The sequence below is a fragment of the Pygoscelis adeliae genome, unplaced genomic scaffold (genome assembly GCF_000699105.1).
Source record: "Pygoscelis adeliae isolate BGI_AS28 unplaced genomic scaffold, ASM69910v1 Scaffold42, whole genome shotgun sequence".
NCBI lineage: Eukaryota > Metazoa > Chordata > Aves > Sphenisciformes > Spheniscidae > Pygoscelis > Pygoscelis adeliae.
In genome coordinates, this window is record NW_008824283.1 from 9,855,673 (window position 1) to 9,870,406 (window position 14,734).

The window sequence follows — 14,734 nt, forward strand, 5'->3', positions numbered from 1 at the left end:
ACACAACCAACCATATTTACATGTTTATGCCGTCCCCCCCGGTGTTTCCTGGACATCTGTTAGGCCAGTCCCCCCTTCCCTCCCACTCCCCACCCTTGCTGTTCCCTTGACTTGACCTCACAGTGAAATTCTGATGATGTAAATGGAGACGGTGTCACAGATCCAAGGGGCAGCAGGTGCCTGACCAGAAACATCAGCCCTGTTTCTTTCCCCCAAGAAGATTCTGAACTACCATAATGTTTCCAATAATTTAACATTGCAAGAATTCGAAGCGTGCTAATGACCTGTAGCGATGCTTGCTGTATGTCTCCTATCTTGGTCAAGAATGATGTTGCATCACCCTCCAGCTAAAAACAGTCACAGCTACTCTAACATATTCTTTCTCTGTATTCATTTTAAGAAACTCAAGCACAAGATAAGATAACGTGAATTGTCAAATATAGGAAGAACAACTCCTTCATGATAAGCTAAGTTTTTCTATTCACATCTATGATTTTTTTATCGCTTAATTGCAAGTTTAAAGTATGAAGGTATTCCATTATCTGCTAGTTCAAAACAATAACATTCATCTTTTAAGTACTTCTTTATAGCTGAAAAAGAGACTGACGAAAGTAACGTTATTTCACAAGAGTAGAATTTTTTATTATTTCATCGTATTGAAAGAACTGTATCATGAGAAAAAAAATGAAAAAACATTCAGGCAAACTTTTCAACAAAATACATTTAAAATGACTGCTTTCATTTGTACATGGTACAGATAGACAGGTGCAACTAGAAAACAGTTTAATCCCTCTAGACTGAGGTTAGTGAGAGAAATGAATAGTTAAATTCTTTCTTGTGTGCGCATATGCATATATGCATTAAAAAAAAATTTCAAGGAGTTAAAACCCACATCATTATAAATACCAAAAGCTGATCATTAACTACTCATATACTTTATTCTTGTACTTAGTACCATTATCAATGGAGACCTAACTGGGTCATAGTAACTGCTATCTAACTGTCAACGTATTAAAACTCTTGCTTAGAAAAATGGACAGAATGTTCTAAACTCAAAACATCCCAATTTTGCCTTTGCGGACACATCTTCCCTTCTTCAGTGACAACATTTCATGGGAGAAGAAAAAAAATAATTATATTTTGGAATAAATATTCACAACAAACTAAATGGGAACATGCCTACTGCCAACTGCTCAACTGGTAACCCTGTACCACTTGCTAGTTCATGTCGTTTCATTCTTCTTTATTCATTAGTTATTAAATCCATAATAACCTTTCATGTTTCCTTTACTGAACTGAACGTTCAGGGAGTAAGCAACCCTAGAGAACAGTGCAAAAGGAGGGAGATGCAACTGCACTTAACAGCTTCATTTTGGTATCTAAGAGAAGACTGGAAAGATACTTTTTTTTTTTTTAATATATAAATTACGCAACACAGGCCCCAGTGTACTTATGAGAGCAGGGCAAACCAAACTTGGAAGAAAAGTGTCCCATACATAGTGTTTTGTTGGGCAGCCCTTCTAAGAAGTTAGGATTTTATCCATGACAGCCCATGCATTGAACTTGGAGAAAGCATGAATTTTTCTTTTTCCCCAAATACCATTTTACAATAGAAGGCTAAGCTCAAAAACTGGAAGGTAATAAAGTGGGGGAAAAAGAAAAATCAGAAACTAAAATGAAAAAAACAGCCCCCAAAGAACAACCGCCCCCCAACCTCCAACCTAGCAGCCATTTAATTATTTGTTGAACTTAGATGATGGGAATCTCATTACCATATTCTTAAGGTTTCGCTACTCTAAACTACTAGATATAGTACTACATTCTGAAAACCAGTATAGTCAATACTTTCAAATCAAAGGAAAACAATCAGAATGGCAAGGATGAGCATGGCTGTACCATTCGAGCAGAAATAAAGAAAAATAAACTTAAAACATAGTGTTGAAACTTCTACTGGTTAGCCTTGCTTACATGAATTAAAAAAAAAAAGAAAAAAAAAGTTTTCAGATTTTATACACCTTTTTTCAACCAGGTACATTTAATTGCAACCAGCAGGCACTCCACCAAAACGCAGTATTTGCAATCCCCATCTCTAACTGAGAGAGATTACTTTGGCCTCAGTATTGCTATATTACAATTTTCCTGCTTCAAAACATGCAGTTCATACATTTTACAGTTTTACTGCCATAGTCGATGCATTCTGGCCCAATACACTCACAGCAGGCGTTGTGAAACCATCGATATTTGGATGCTCCCATGGACTCGCAAGAGATCTTGCACTGATGTATTGACATGCAGTCATCAAAATACACCACAGTACACATGTGTTCTAAACCAAGAGGGGGAAAAAATTTGGTTTAAAAGGTCTTAAAGTATTTTTAAAGGTTAGTTAAAAATTAATTAAGTGTGCAGCTTTTGAAGTAGGATTGCAAATCGTCATGGCTATGAGGCATAAAGAAAAAACAGGTGATAGTGAAAGCAGAGAGAAGAGACAGAGACCCAAGGTGAGATCTATCAACTTCAAGTGTTCAGTGTCTACAACTCAACCTGTTGTCTGCTCTGCCTCTGGACTAATTTATTTCTATAGCCACAGGCAAGAATGTTTTTGCTGGAGGGCTTTTGTGTCCCACAGTTATGAGGGATACCTTTTAAAGTGTAAGGATGGGCTATGCCAAAATAAGAAGCAAGCACGTGTCCTCTGGAGGCAGTATCTTCATCACCAAGATACCACTTTCAGTTGCCAGCAGTTACTATATGCTGTCATTAAAAAGTTCAGTTTTAGAGAAGTTATTTAAAAAACACCAAAACCCACTTATTTAAGTGTAAGCATTTCCTTCCCCCCAACTCAACAATATTCTTAAACTACATTAAATCACAGAGCTAGAGAATCCTGTTTTCCTCAACTTGAAACTGCACACTTTCTTCTTCTTTTTTTAGCAACACCACCACCTTTATTGCTAAGAGTAAGAAACCCCTTCTGCCTAAGCGTCGACTTTATTCTTCTAACATCCATGCAATTACTTGAAATGCCATGAAGTTTGGTGTTGCAACCTCAAACTGGAGCTGAGGCATTCACCACAACTATAAAACAAAAACATCCCTCCTCAGTCTACTTCCAATTCTCCAAGCTGACAGATTCTACCAACTTTCTTCTGTGCTGACCGGGTGATTACACTGTAACTTTGTTCATCCTCCAAAGGACCTTGATTCCATCACGTTTACCCCTGGCGTAACTTGGCACACTTTGGGGAAAAGCGCAACTGAAAGCTGTCTACAAACATGAATATCTCACTCACACACATCGGATAGATTTGTGAGTGGGAGATGTCAAGGGGCTTTCTAGCCTATTACTGCTTACGGTGCATGGATCCAGGAGAAACATACTGACCTACATTCCAACATGGATTAGAAAAATGCAATCCAAATGTAAATGGTAAATCAAGACAATGGGGGTTTTTTTGAATGATTATGGAGATACGGAGAAGGGTAAGCAACCGAAGGACTCTCGGAGCAGTGTAGTTGTTAACCATAGTGTTTATTCAGTCTCTTACCTGTGAGTAAGTCTTGGGAGGCTGAAGTGCACCAGAACCTCCCCTTCAAAACATTGGTGCCCCATAGATTAGCAACCTCAGTAGTACGTGTATCTCATGGCAAGCTCCTAAGGTGAGGTCCAAAGGTGAGTTGAGGCCAGCAAGGGTCTCTGTCACCCTACAAGCCATCAGATCTATGCAGTCAGTTTCCCCAGCACCAACAACAGATGATCTCTGTGGGCATGTGGCAAGGAACAGCACAACACAGAGGAGAACACAATGTACCTGCCAGCTTTTCTGTGGACACGTCCTCCTCCTTGACATCTGGAAACCATGCCTACCCTTTTAAGAATTATCATTTGTCAAAACATGTATGAGGGAATCCTGATCAGAATTAACTGCCTTGTTCAGGCTCTGAACTGATGTACACTTCTTGCAGACACCATATACAGTGCAACAGGCAATAAGGATCTTGGGGAGGAAGTGCAGACCCATAGCTGAAGCAGTTTTCTGCTCCCAGGAAAGCTGTGCTGTGAGTAAAGCTGCAGTTGTCCAAGAAATCTTGGAATACCTGAAGCACTGCCGGGAATGTCAACAAAATACACTGTGGCTGTGTAAGTCCTGTCCCATTCTTGGCACTTCTATTTCTATGACCCTTTATAATAAAGCCTGAGGCACAGCAACCTGAGGAAGAGTTCTCAGAGAACAAAACCTCTGCGTAAAACCAACCAACATATCGACAGCTTCAGTAAGGATACTTTATTCACAGAGGGGAGGGGAAAAGAGCAAAACAGAAGCATATGCTACAGCAGCACAAGCAGAGTGACCACCCAGGTATACACATTAAGTGCTCAGCCAAAGCTGAAAAGCAGTAGGGAGATGCAACCACTACAGCCCCATAGGCAAGAATCCACCTAGGTGCCCCACAGCAGCGTCATCTTGTTACAGGGAACGCACAAGGACTTGACAACATTTCATCACCAGCAACAAAAAACTAAGATTGCTTGGGTCCCAAGAAGGAGCATACACCCTCCCTTCTCAGGGGGCCCAGGCATTCCCATATCTGTCCCCCTCACTCCTCACAGGAGGTTTTCAGTGGACGAGTAGGGTGTGAAAAAGTAGAGGTGAGTCTCCAGGCAGTGTTCATCATGAGATCTAAGCACCAGCATCCCATCAGTCATCCAGTTCAGTGCTGGTGTACAAGCACAGCAACCTTACAGAAGCCTAAGAAATATTTATACTCTTTATACCCTCTTGCTTAATCCCAGTTCACTCCTTTGATCCCTTTTTAGTAGTTTTCTTCTCAAGTTTGACTTTAAATGCCCTAAGTAAGGTCAGTCTTAGAAGGTGTCAGCTGGAGGCACACAGCCTCTGCCCCAAAAACAGGCAATCCTCGCTAATCCAGAAAGATTTCTTGCTGCAAAATCAGCTTTTGAGATGCCATCTCCACCTGACTGACGTAGCCTCTGCATCAGCTTGAGAAGGCAAAACGACTCATGGCTCACTCTAGATAGTAATGGAACAACTCTTTAGAGAAACCCGAGTCCTCTCCAAAGGGTGGCTAGAAGTGCTCACTCACTGTTGATCGCTGCACTCCTACTTGCAACATGCAAAGGAAAGCCAGTAGGTCAGGAAAGATTGTCAGGAAGGTTGGGCACGCTCTGAGGTGGGTTAGCTGCTCCCAGCACTTGCAGTCTGTCTTCATACCAGAGAATGACCAGTCCCGTCTGTGTTAGGGGATGCCTGTGTTCACCTTCGTGTTAGCCTCACCTATGACAGTACGAGTTCCGAAGTTCTGTAGAAGCCCAATTCATCAGCTTATGCCGCTGAAACTTGAAATAAATCTCTTGTGGAAGAAGAGTGTGTGATTTCTAGGGTGCAAAGATCAATGACACTGAATTACCTATGCCTGAAGTTCCTGTCTGCCGCTCAGTGGAATCCAACCAACGTATGCGCTACGTTGGTGGCTCAAGACACTGGCACAGCCTGTGGAAAAGTAGGCTGTAACACAAAGAGCCGAGCACATGTACAGCAGCAGATGGCCACAACTGGCAGTTCCATCCCTAGAACACCAAGCTCTGGTGTCCTGGTTTCGGCAGGGATAGAGTTAATTCCTCTCCTAGTAGCTGGTACAGTGCTGTGTTTTGGATTTGGGATGAGAACAATGTTGATAACACACCGATGTTTTAGATGTTGCTAGGTAATGCTTACACTAGCCAAGGACTTTTTAGTTTCCCATGCTCTACCGACTGAGAAGGCTGGAGGCGCACAAGAAGCTGGGAGGGGGCACAGCCAAACTGGCCAAAGGGACATTCCATACCATGTGACGTCATGCTCAATACATAAACTGGGGGAAGCTGGCCGGGGGGGCCGCTGCTCGGGGACTGGCTGGGCATCAGTCAGCGTGTGGTGAGCAATTGCACTGTGCACCACTTGCTTTGTGTATTATTATTATTACACCATTATTATTACTATTGTTATTATTATTTTATTTCAATTATTAAACTGTTTTTATCTCAACCCATGAGTTTTCTCACTTCTACTCTTCCAGTTCTCTCCCCCATCCCACTGGGGGTGGGGGAGGAGTGAGCGGGCGGCTGTGTGGTGCTCAGTTGCTGACTGAGGTTAAACCCCAACATCTGGTCCTCCTCCAGCAGCAGGATGTATAAAGCAGCTAGTGGTTCTCACTGGCACCCCCTTCCAGCAGTCTTGCCTCTGCTATTCCTCCGACAGCAGGGCTCACTGTCCAGGCCTGGTCTACCCAAAGGCTGTCCTTCCCCTTTTACTCCTCCTCATAGCAGGAGATGGCTAGTCCCAGCTGTTCCTCTTGTTTTCAGAGCAGCAGCATCCAGTTTTTAATGCACTGCTGAGAATCCCTGTGGTAGTTCTGACCCATACAGAGGTACCATCTAGCTCTTCACTACAAAGACAACTCCTGCTTGGCCCTCTTTTCAAGCACCATCTCCTCAGAGGACTGAAATGCCCAGAGTGGCTCGCTCCCCATGAGGACCCACTCAGCCTGGCATGTTCCCTCTGCTGTGGCTCGAGGCCTTTCTTCAGGAGTAACACTGAGGTGTGCTTTTGCACGAGCAAAGTTATCTCCAGGGGGAAGGAGGCTGGAAGACAGGCAGCACCAGGCCCATAACCCTGGCAGAACCAGATGACAGCAGTCAGGCCCTGTGAGACTGGAGAGACTGGTCTCCTCGACCACTCTCCCATGACCAAAATGGGAACCAAAGCCAGACCTCAACCTTACTAAGGTGGCAGCAACAACCAAGGACATTAATCTTGATTGACTGGAGAGTGGAGAAGAATGTTTATTTCCACTTGCACATAAGCCAAGAGGATATGTCCTAGAGGACCAGTCCAAAAATGCTGCGAAGGGGAGAGGGCAGACCGTACATGGTAGGCCAGAGCCAGCAGTAGACCTGGCTGGTTCCCAGTAGCTCTCGTAAGCAGCTGGAGGACACGCTCCATGTATAACCCTACCAAACTGTTTCTGAAGTCTCGCTCACTCCAAGACTTGCCAGGTCTGAATGAGTCAGATTGGCCAGAGAGCACTTTGTTCGTCACGGGACACTCCTGGTCCCCTCCTCAGCAGCGTCTGTGTGCCCGTGTGGATGCTGAATTACTGAAAGCAGGCGAGTTCCTCACATCAAGCATTAAATCCCTCTTTATAGGCTACAGAAACAGAGTTACACAGGGGAAAAAAAAAAATATATACCTACAGGCTCAATTTCGATCCAGGAGAGCATTTAAATTGTTTCACAAACCTAATTACATAGTCATCACTTGGCTCCCTCAGTGTAGATAAAAAGGATGTTACTCAGTGCAGTAACAGCTCTTTCATTTGCATTTTGCCAATTTTCACACAGCAAGGACTACGGACTACAGGTGGGGAGGGGAGGGGGAAGCAGCAGCAGGGCACTCCCCGCTACATAACCTTTCTTTTTCCCCCTCCGGAAATTTTTTCCCCCCAATTCATACTCAACGAAGATTGTGTGGGAGAAACAACAATCAAGTCTAAATTCAAAATGACCAGAAGAAATGGACTCACATCTCTATCAGGCTTTGCTATGATACTGTCTGTGCTGCAAGCGAGATCTGTATTGGCGCACTACAGAGGAATTCAGCAACTCGGAGAAGATAAAACAATTCAGTTCTTGTAAGTTAAGAAAAAATGCCTATCTACAAGATGAAAAAACTTTCCCAGGTAGTGACAATTCCCTGTCTGCCACCTTTGAAGTTAAAGGTGCTATGTAAGTTCAGTTGTCTACTGAATCGGTAGCTCTAAAAGTACTTTAAAAAGGTAACCATCCATCCAGCAGCCATACCATTTTATGCCAATCAGAACTTATAAAAAGAAACATAAAAAAAAAAAAAATCTTCTAGAGTACCTACAGAGGTAGATGCCACTTTACTGGATTTCTAGCTCTCCTCTACCTGGCTGGCACTGGAGGGGAGCAGAAGCGCAGAGCGGACACCATCCCCTGTGTCACCAAGCAGTGTAAGTCAGAAACCCTTAACTACAACACAGATTTTGTTTCATCAGTTGCCAAAAGATTATCTAGTTCCCCTCTGTCTCTCGCCAACATCCTGTCATCATCTGAAACAATTAAGCTTATTTAAACATCTGAACTCGCAGTTCAGAGCTCTGAGGGTATCAGCTAAAAGTGAAGGAAAAAGAATAAAGTACAAATGTAGCTCTAGATTAATAATCACTGCAATCCTCTCTGAAGTAGCGGCTCAAATGCCAGAAACTACTGATACGAAGAACTACAGCAGCTCCAGCAGTGCACGCATACTTTGGCAGCTAAAACGTTAAAAGTCAATTCACAGGAGGAAAGGGAAGACACTCATCAAGATAATAACGGGGAAGTTCAAGGTCTGGCAGTTGGGCTCGCAGCAGGCTGGGGTGAGAAAGGAATGCTTTATAACCCACCTCCTCCCGGATCTACAGTCGCCCTCCCGGGGCCGGTGGCTCCATGCCACTCAGGCACAAAGCTCGTGGGTTCCCGTGGCTGGTGCTGTTTTTCCTGGCACTCACCCAGAACTGCATCGAGCAAGTCTGGCACCCTGGACCAGCTTAATGGCAATCCCTGCATGAACGTGCGTTGAAATTAAAATCAGAACTGTGCTACGCGACGTGACAAGGGGTATTTGTAGGCAGAGGCTTTCCAAATTTTGGGATGTATTCCAGAAGACAGCACAGAGACTACTGTCCCCTTACCAAAAGCTACCTCTCATTAGCCCCTTTCCCCTTACAGGCAACGCAATAGGCTGCTGCCAGCACACCACGTTGGAGTGAAGCATGCAAGGAGCCACAGAAGAACCACAAAATGGAGGAGGCAGAGCACTGTAAAGAAAACATAAAGCATCTGTGTTCCTGCTCACAGGAATATTCTTTCAAATCCCTGAATGTCATGGCCTTGAAGACAACTGCTTAGCGAGTCACCTTAAGGATGTCTCCATTTGCAAGATCTGCCCTTAAGCCTAACAGCACGTCTGGGGAGAAGGAAAGGGTAAAGAGACGGTTTTCAGTTTCTTCCACTGCAGGCTATGCTTGTACTTACTGCAACTGAGCACACACACACACATGCACAGACCCACCCTCTACTACAGTGGTTCTTCTAACACATGCTAGCTTGTTAAACCACAGTGACTCGATTGTGCGACTGAGCTTTGCATGGGCAGAAGCCATCAGACTCCAGCAACTTCCTGGGCTCCCTCTCTGTGCCCATGGTCACTAGGCTCTTTGGCACTTGACATACTACCCCTTCACCTTTTGGTTACTGCGTCCCCAATGAACTCATCAAAAAACAGTATTAAAAACAATCCCGCCCCACGGATCACACAACATCCAGCACAAGAGGTGCAATTCCCCAATTGTCCTTGCTTCCACCGTAATAAACATCAACTGACCAAGGAGCCAACTTCGCTTTCCACCTTCTCCTGTTCTCGCTGCTTGAATCATGTGTTTTTATAAGCAAGCTTTAATATGACTTCTGAAAAAGCACAGCACTACAAAGTTATCTACATTGTGACCACGAAATGACAAGACTCAACAGGCTTACATGTCTAGATACTTAAAAGTTTAGGATGTTGAAAGCCATTTTCTACCATTTCCAGTTCTTCACTGATCACTAAGATGGAGGAGGCGTAGCCAATGATTACAAGAACAGCTCTGACATTTATTTCTGTTCTAAGTGTCTACTGAAGCCCAAAAACCAGTGGCATTGGTGACTATTTCCAAATATAACTGTTGTTTTTGGACTGTCATTATTCCAGTGAAACCTCTGTCAACCTAATCTCTAATACGTTTTTAGTAAATGAAATGAAGGAGACTTTTGACTAAGAAAAGATTGCAGTGTTATGTATTTGTCTGTGTTGTTAAACTCAAAACTCCTCCACACCCTTGAGAAGCAATGCAAATTCCAAGTTTAATTCAAAACTATCATTAGCCCATCCTGTTGGTATGGTAGTAAAGGACTTCCAGGGAACAGCCACCTGGGCTGAAGTACCTAAGTACAGTGGGATATATTCCAGATTGTTCCAAGCATAATTTTTTTTTTTTTCCCAAGTATAATTTACATCTTTAAATACTGTAGTGTTTGCACAGAGGGCTTTTTGTGGCTTGCCATTTAACATGGCTTTCTGCATCATTCTCATAATGGCGAGCAAGTGTTTTAGTAACATCAAAGACATATGAATGAGATGCTTTCTGACCATCTGGTTTCCCAGTTCTGGAATTAATTTATTTTTCTAACGTGCCTTAACCAAAGGAAATTAGAAAAGTTGCCATTATGGTCCCAATTTAATCAACAGCAGTCCTACTGGGAAACATAACTAGGTCAAAGGTTCACAATGGTATGGAAAAGCAGTGTGTCCATCAATTAGGGTATCTTTCATTGATAAGATAAAAGAGCCATCACAACAGCAACATACGGGGTTACAAATATTTAAAGTGTGCTTTGGGAAGGAAGCAAAGCATTAATTACACTAATAAAACAAATCAGATGCTCTTTTTTCCCCTGTTAAGCAGCAATTTCACTATGAACTGTTTATGAGATTCTTTTAAGTCCGATGTAATGATTTGCAGGGAAAAGTATTTCAGGTTTAGTACGGAAACCAAGAACCAGAGAGTATTTTTCTTATGCCACTGTTGTCACTACCTCAAACTTCTCATCTTCCACCCCACCCCCCAGCAAACAATATTCTGAAGTCTGTCCTCTAAACTGAAGGTGAGAATATAAAAAACATGATATAAGAGGAATGAGTCCGTAAGTTGAATCCCCGCCCCCAAATAGCTTATTTTTAAGATTGTCTGTCACATATCCCTCCTCAACGTATAGAGCAATCTTGCTAATCTTACTCAGGTTTACTATTAATCCTGGATTTCCTACAAACCATCCTTCTAAAGAGTTCAAGTTATGCCAGCTCAGACGAAAGAAATAAACATCTACTCCAGATACAATGGTTTATGGCATGTGGCTTTCTCAAACCTCTGAAGCCATGTGTTTCGGTTGCCTCCCTCTGCACTGATACATGATTTGGATTCAGTATTTGGTCTGTCCTGCCTCCTAAGCTACAGGTAACCGCTTCAAAGTCAAAGAACATACTGTGCCAGTGCACATGAAATAACGTGAACAAACTGCCTCATGCCACAGGAGGAATTATAGAGATAACAAACTCATGTGGTTCAGCGTCTCCTGAGATCATGAGACACTTTAACACCATCTTCCATGTTTCTCAATACTTTTGCCTCACTTGTTTTGTTACGTCACGCTCAAAATTAGACTGAACTTTTCAGACTTTTTTATGGGAAAAGAAGCAGCGAGCACAGACAAGCACAGAAGATGCACCAAGAAGGCTCCTGGAAGAGATAGGAGGAAACGCTAGGAATTTAGACACTATACTCATTACCTTTGTCACTAGAGTAAGGTGCGTGGACGTTGTTGCTTGGAACAGAGACATTCTGATGCTGTGGCTGGTTCACTGTTTCTAAAAAGGAAACGAGGTTCTCGTGGTGCGACAGTTCTTCTGCCACAGGGAAGGAAACAATATTCCAGTTCAGCTGAGTATCCCCTTCTGTCAGTGCCCGGAAAAGGGAAGGAATTGGTTCATGCAACTCCTCAACAGTGCTCTTGGATGTTGGAGGGGTGTCACTGTAATTGCGAGGATTGCACATACCTGCAGAGGAATGAAACAGTAAGTTACAGGAAACTCCCTAAACTCTTTTCCTTGAAACAGGTGTGAATATTTAGAAAATTAAAATTGCTTTTTTTTTGCTAAGCACAACAGAGCCCTCTCATATATATCCCACTCTTAGCTCAACAGCAGAAGTACCACCAAATACAGCAGGACGAGCTATCCGTAATGGCAGGTTTCAGATCTCTGCAGACTTCCACAAAACACACCTGTGACTGGTGACATCCAAGTGAAAAGAAAAACCTCATCTAAACAGCACTTTGCTTCCCTTTTTATGCTAGCATTCCAGTTTAGAATATGAAGAGTTCAACGAAAGGTTTGTTTCCCCCGGGAAAAGAGACAAAGCACAGTATAATCAATACTAGCATAAAACTGGAATGAAAGCTTACAACTGAACGAAGATAGTATCTTGATAAGTCCTGAGGTACATGAAATTTTGATCACAATTCAAGTATTCGATCTCATCCGCTGCAGCAGTGCACTAGATCTTTTTAGTCGTCTGCCAGAGATGCAAAGGTCACTATCAGGAGGGAGCAAGAGTCTGAATTACTTTACCTGCTCAGAGACAGCCGAGATGAATCTCGTTTGGCTACTTAGTTGGAGGGGTCACTACAGGCAAAATGCTTATTTCCAGGTTACCTCTTCCTTATTTTTCAACGTCTTTTGTGGTTTCTTTTTTGAAACCTTGTAATCTTTTTTCTCTTTGCCACTTCCTACAAAATGTTTTTGTGATGTGCAATGCAGTTAACAGTTTTCATTAACCGTTTAAACACTAACATTTATTACTAGCAATGAAACTGAAGGGTGTCTTGATTTAATACAAACATTGAAACAACAAAGATTAAAAAGAAAGGTTGTATCTGCATAGCTATTTAAACTCAGAAGCCATAAAACACTATTAGAAGTCACCTGGCAAGAGACAGACAAATCCATTTTCCTCATGTACATCTGGGTATCATTTTGGGTAGTTTCACAGACACAGTTTTAGACAGCTACAGCTGCAAAAGTATCAAAGTGATATGGGACATACATGTTCAAAGTCTACCTGCCTCATGCAACCAGAGAAGCATCTCCTGCCCTGCGGTACATTAGGACTCCAGCTTCAGAAATCATGTTTACATGATTTCTTACACACACAACCACAATCTTTTCAATCTAAGTAGATAGATTTCCATAATGAACAAAACAGAGTGAAGTTCGTCCATGACGATTAGCATGAGATCTGGCAAATCTTAAGCAAGTGGTTAGCATTACCAGCATTTAATAATAGGAACAACACAAGATAATCTGCTCCTGTAAAAAAGGCGAGCCAAGTATTAGGTGGGGCGGGGGGGGGAAAGCCTCTCCTCCAAACAACATCAGGTCACACTGAAGAATAATTGCACTTATGCAAACTTCCTACTGTAAACAGTTATTTTCTTACTCTTCTCAACTGGGTTTGCTCTTTACAGAAGTTCCTGGACTCACTGCTTTTATCAAAATTTCTGTCACTGCATTATCACCTTTTAGTAAGCACTTGGAATATTCACCATACAATTGTAATAAAGGATGCCCACCTAAAATTTAATTAGGAAGATATCAAACCAGGTAAGAGTTTTGTATAGATACATCAAGAGACGTACACTTTAATTGATGTCATTCTATTAATGCTGTGAAATGGAAACCAGTGAGCCTTTCTAGAGGCCCCCTCCGTCAGGTTGGATTCAGAAAATAAATTTCACTGATAAGAAGGACACACAGGAAAAAAAAAAACATCAAGATTGTTTATCAAATTATTGCAGAATATGGACAGTATGTGTGCATATCAATCCAGTATGAAAATATTATCTTAAGATGGCACCAGGAAACCATTGCTCATAGTTTAATGGGTAACTGTCCATTCCACAAAGATCCTTCCCTCTTACTATTTTTTAAAAGTATTTTAATTATAATTATAATAATTTTATAATCGTTATTATAATACAGCAGCTTTGGTTAAAGCAAAAATAAAAAAGCTTAACTTAAGAGCAACTGGTAAGGAACAAACATGTCTAAATTACTGCTTTGGAAGCCAGTGATTTAAGACAAAATTTGATAACCAGACTTTAAAACATAACCATGTCATCATGCTAGAGCTAGGTCTCCTGCAACTGAAAGAAACACAAATGTATTCAACAGTAACAAGCCGTACAATAATCCTTTCAATTTAAGTATTTTTCCTTCTTTTGTCCCCTCCTCTTACCTATCTATTACCACATATTGTTACTGAAAATCCAAGTTCCCTTCCAGCATCACAGTTCTCACGTGGAGATTTTAGCCAGCCCACAGAGTTATATGCAGTCCCAATCCATCTTTCTTGGATGAGAAGATGCAGAAATGGGCTATTGAAATGATGGAAGCAGACAAGCCTTTACATGAGGGACTAGAAGAGCTTAACCTACAAAGCTTAGAAAAACAGAGGAAAAAGGAACCTGCTGTTGTTCTCCCTCCTCTAGCATCTCTGTCCCTGTCAGAGAAGGGAGAGAAGATCCATGCAAAACACAGGACAACAACTGACCAGAAGTAAAATTAATGCCGGAAGGTAGGAGGTAATTCCTGACCTCAGAGCAGAAGTGACCTGAAAGACATGACAACCTATCAGCTTTTATATTAGACGTGATCAGCTTATAAAGAGGCTTAAATATCAGCTCAAGTATCAGCAAAGACCTGTCTCCAGGAAGCTGGGTATGGCATGCACTCCTGTTTCCTCATTTGAATAAGGCTACAGCAAGGACGACCCTACACTGAAGAGAAGGAGAATAGGACCATGCCATAGAACCGTCAAGGTCTGAGGCACCTGCAGAACCATCAGGAGATGTTTTAATTTACTCAGTACTGGGAAACTGAACCTAAAACCTCTTTAACTTCTCTCCTGGATAATACCGTGGGAAAGAGCAGCAGAACAGTGAATAATCTGCAGATTTAGAAAAAAACCTGTGTGTGGACTCAGCTCTTTCTTCACAATCCCAAGAGGTAGGTTC

General features: G+C 42.3%; 1 protein-coding gene across 1 annotated transcript in view; it reads right to left on the bottom strand.

Moving 5' to 3' along the window:
* Positions 1 to 667: 667 nt before the first annotated feature.
* TWSG1 (twisted gastrulation BMP signaling modulator 1) overlaps positions 668 to 14,734 on the bottom strand; it is a 28,170-nt gene continuing 14,103 nt past the window's right edge. The window contains exons 4-5 of the mRNA XM_009318536.1: positions 11,451 to 11,717; positions 668 to 2,326 (exon numbers count right to left, since the gene is read on the bottom strand). Coding sequence (XP_009316811.1) covers positions 2,145 to 2,326; positions 11,451 to 11,717 — 449 coding nt within the window. The 3' untranslated portion in view covers positions 668 to 2,144. The remainder of the gene's footprint in view (positions 2,327 to 11,450; positions 11,718 to 14,734) is intronic.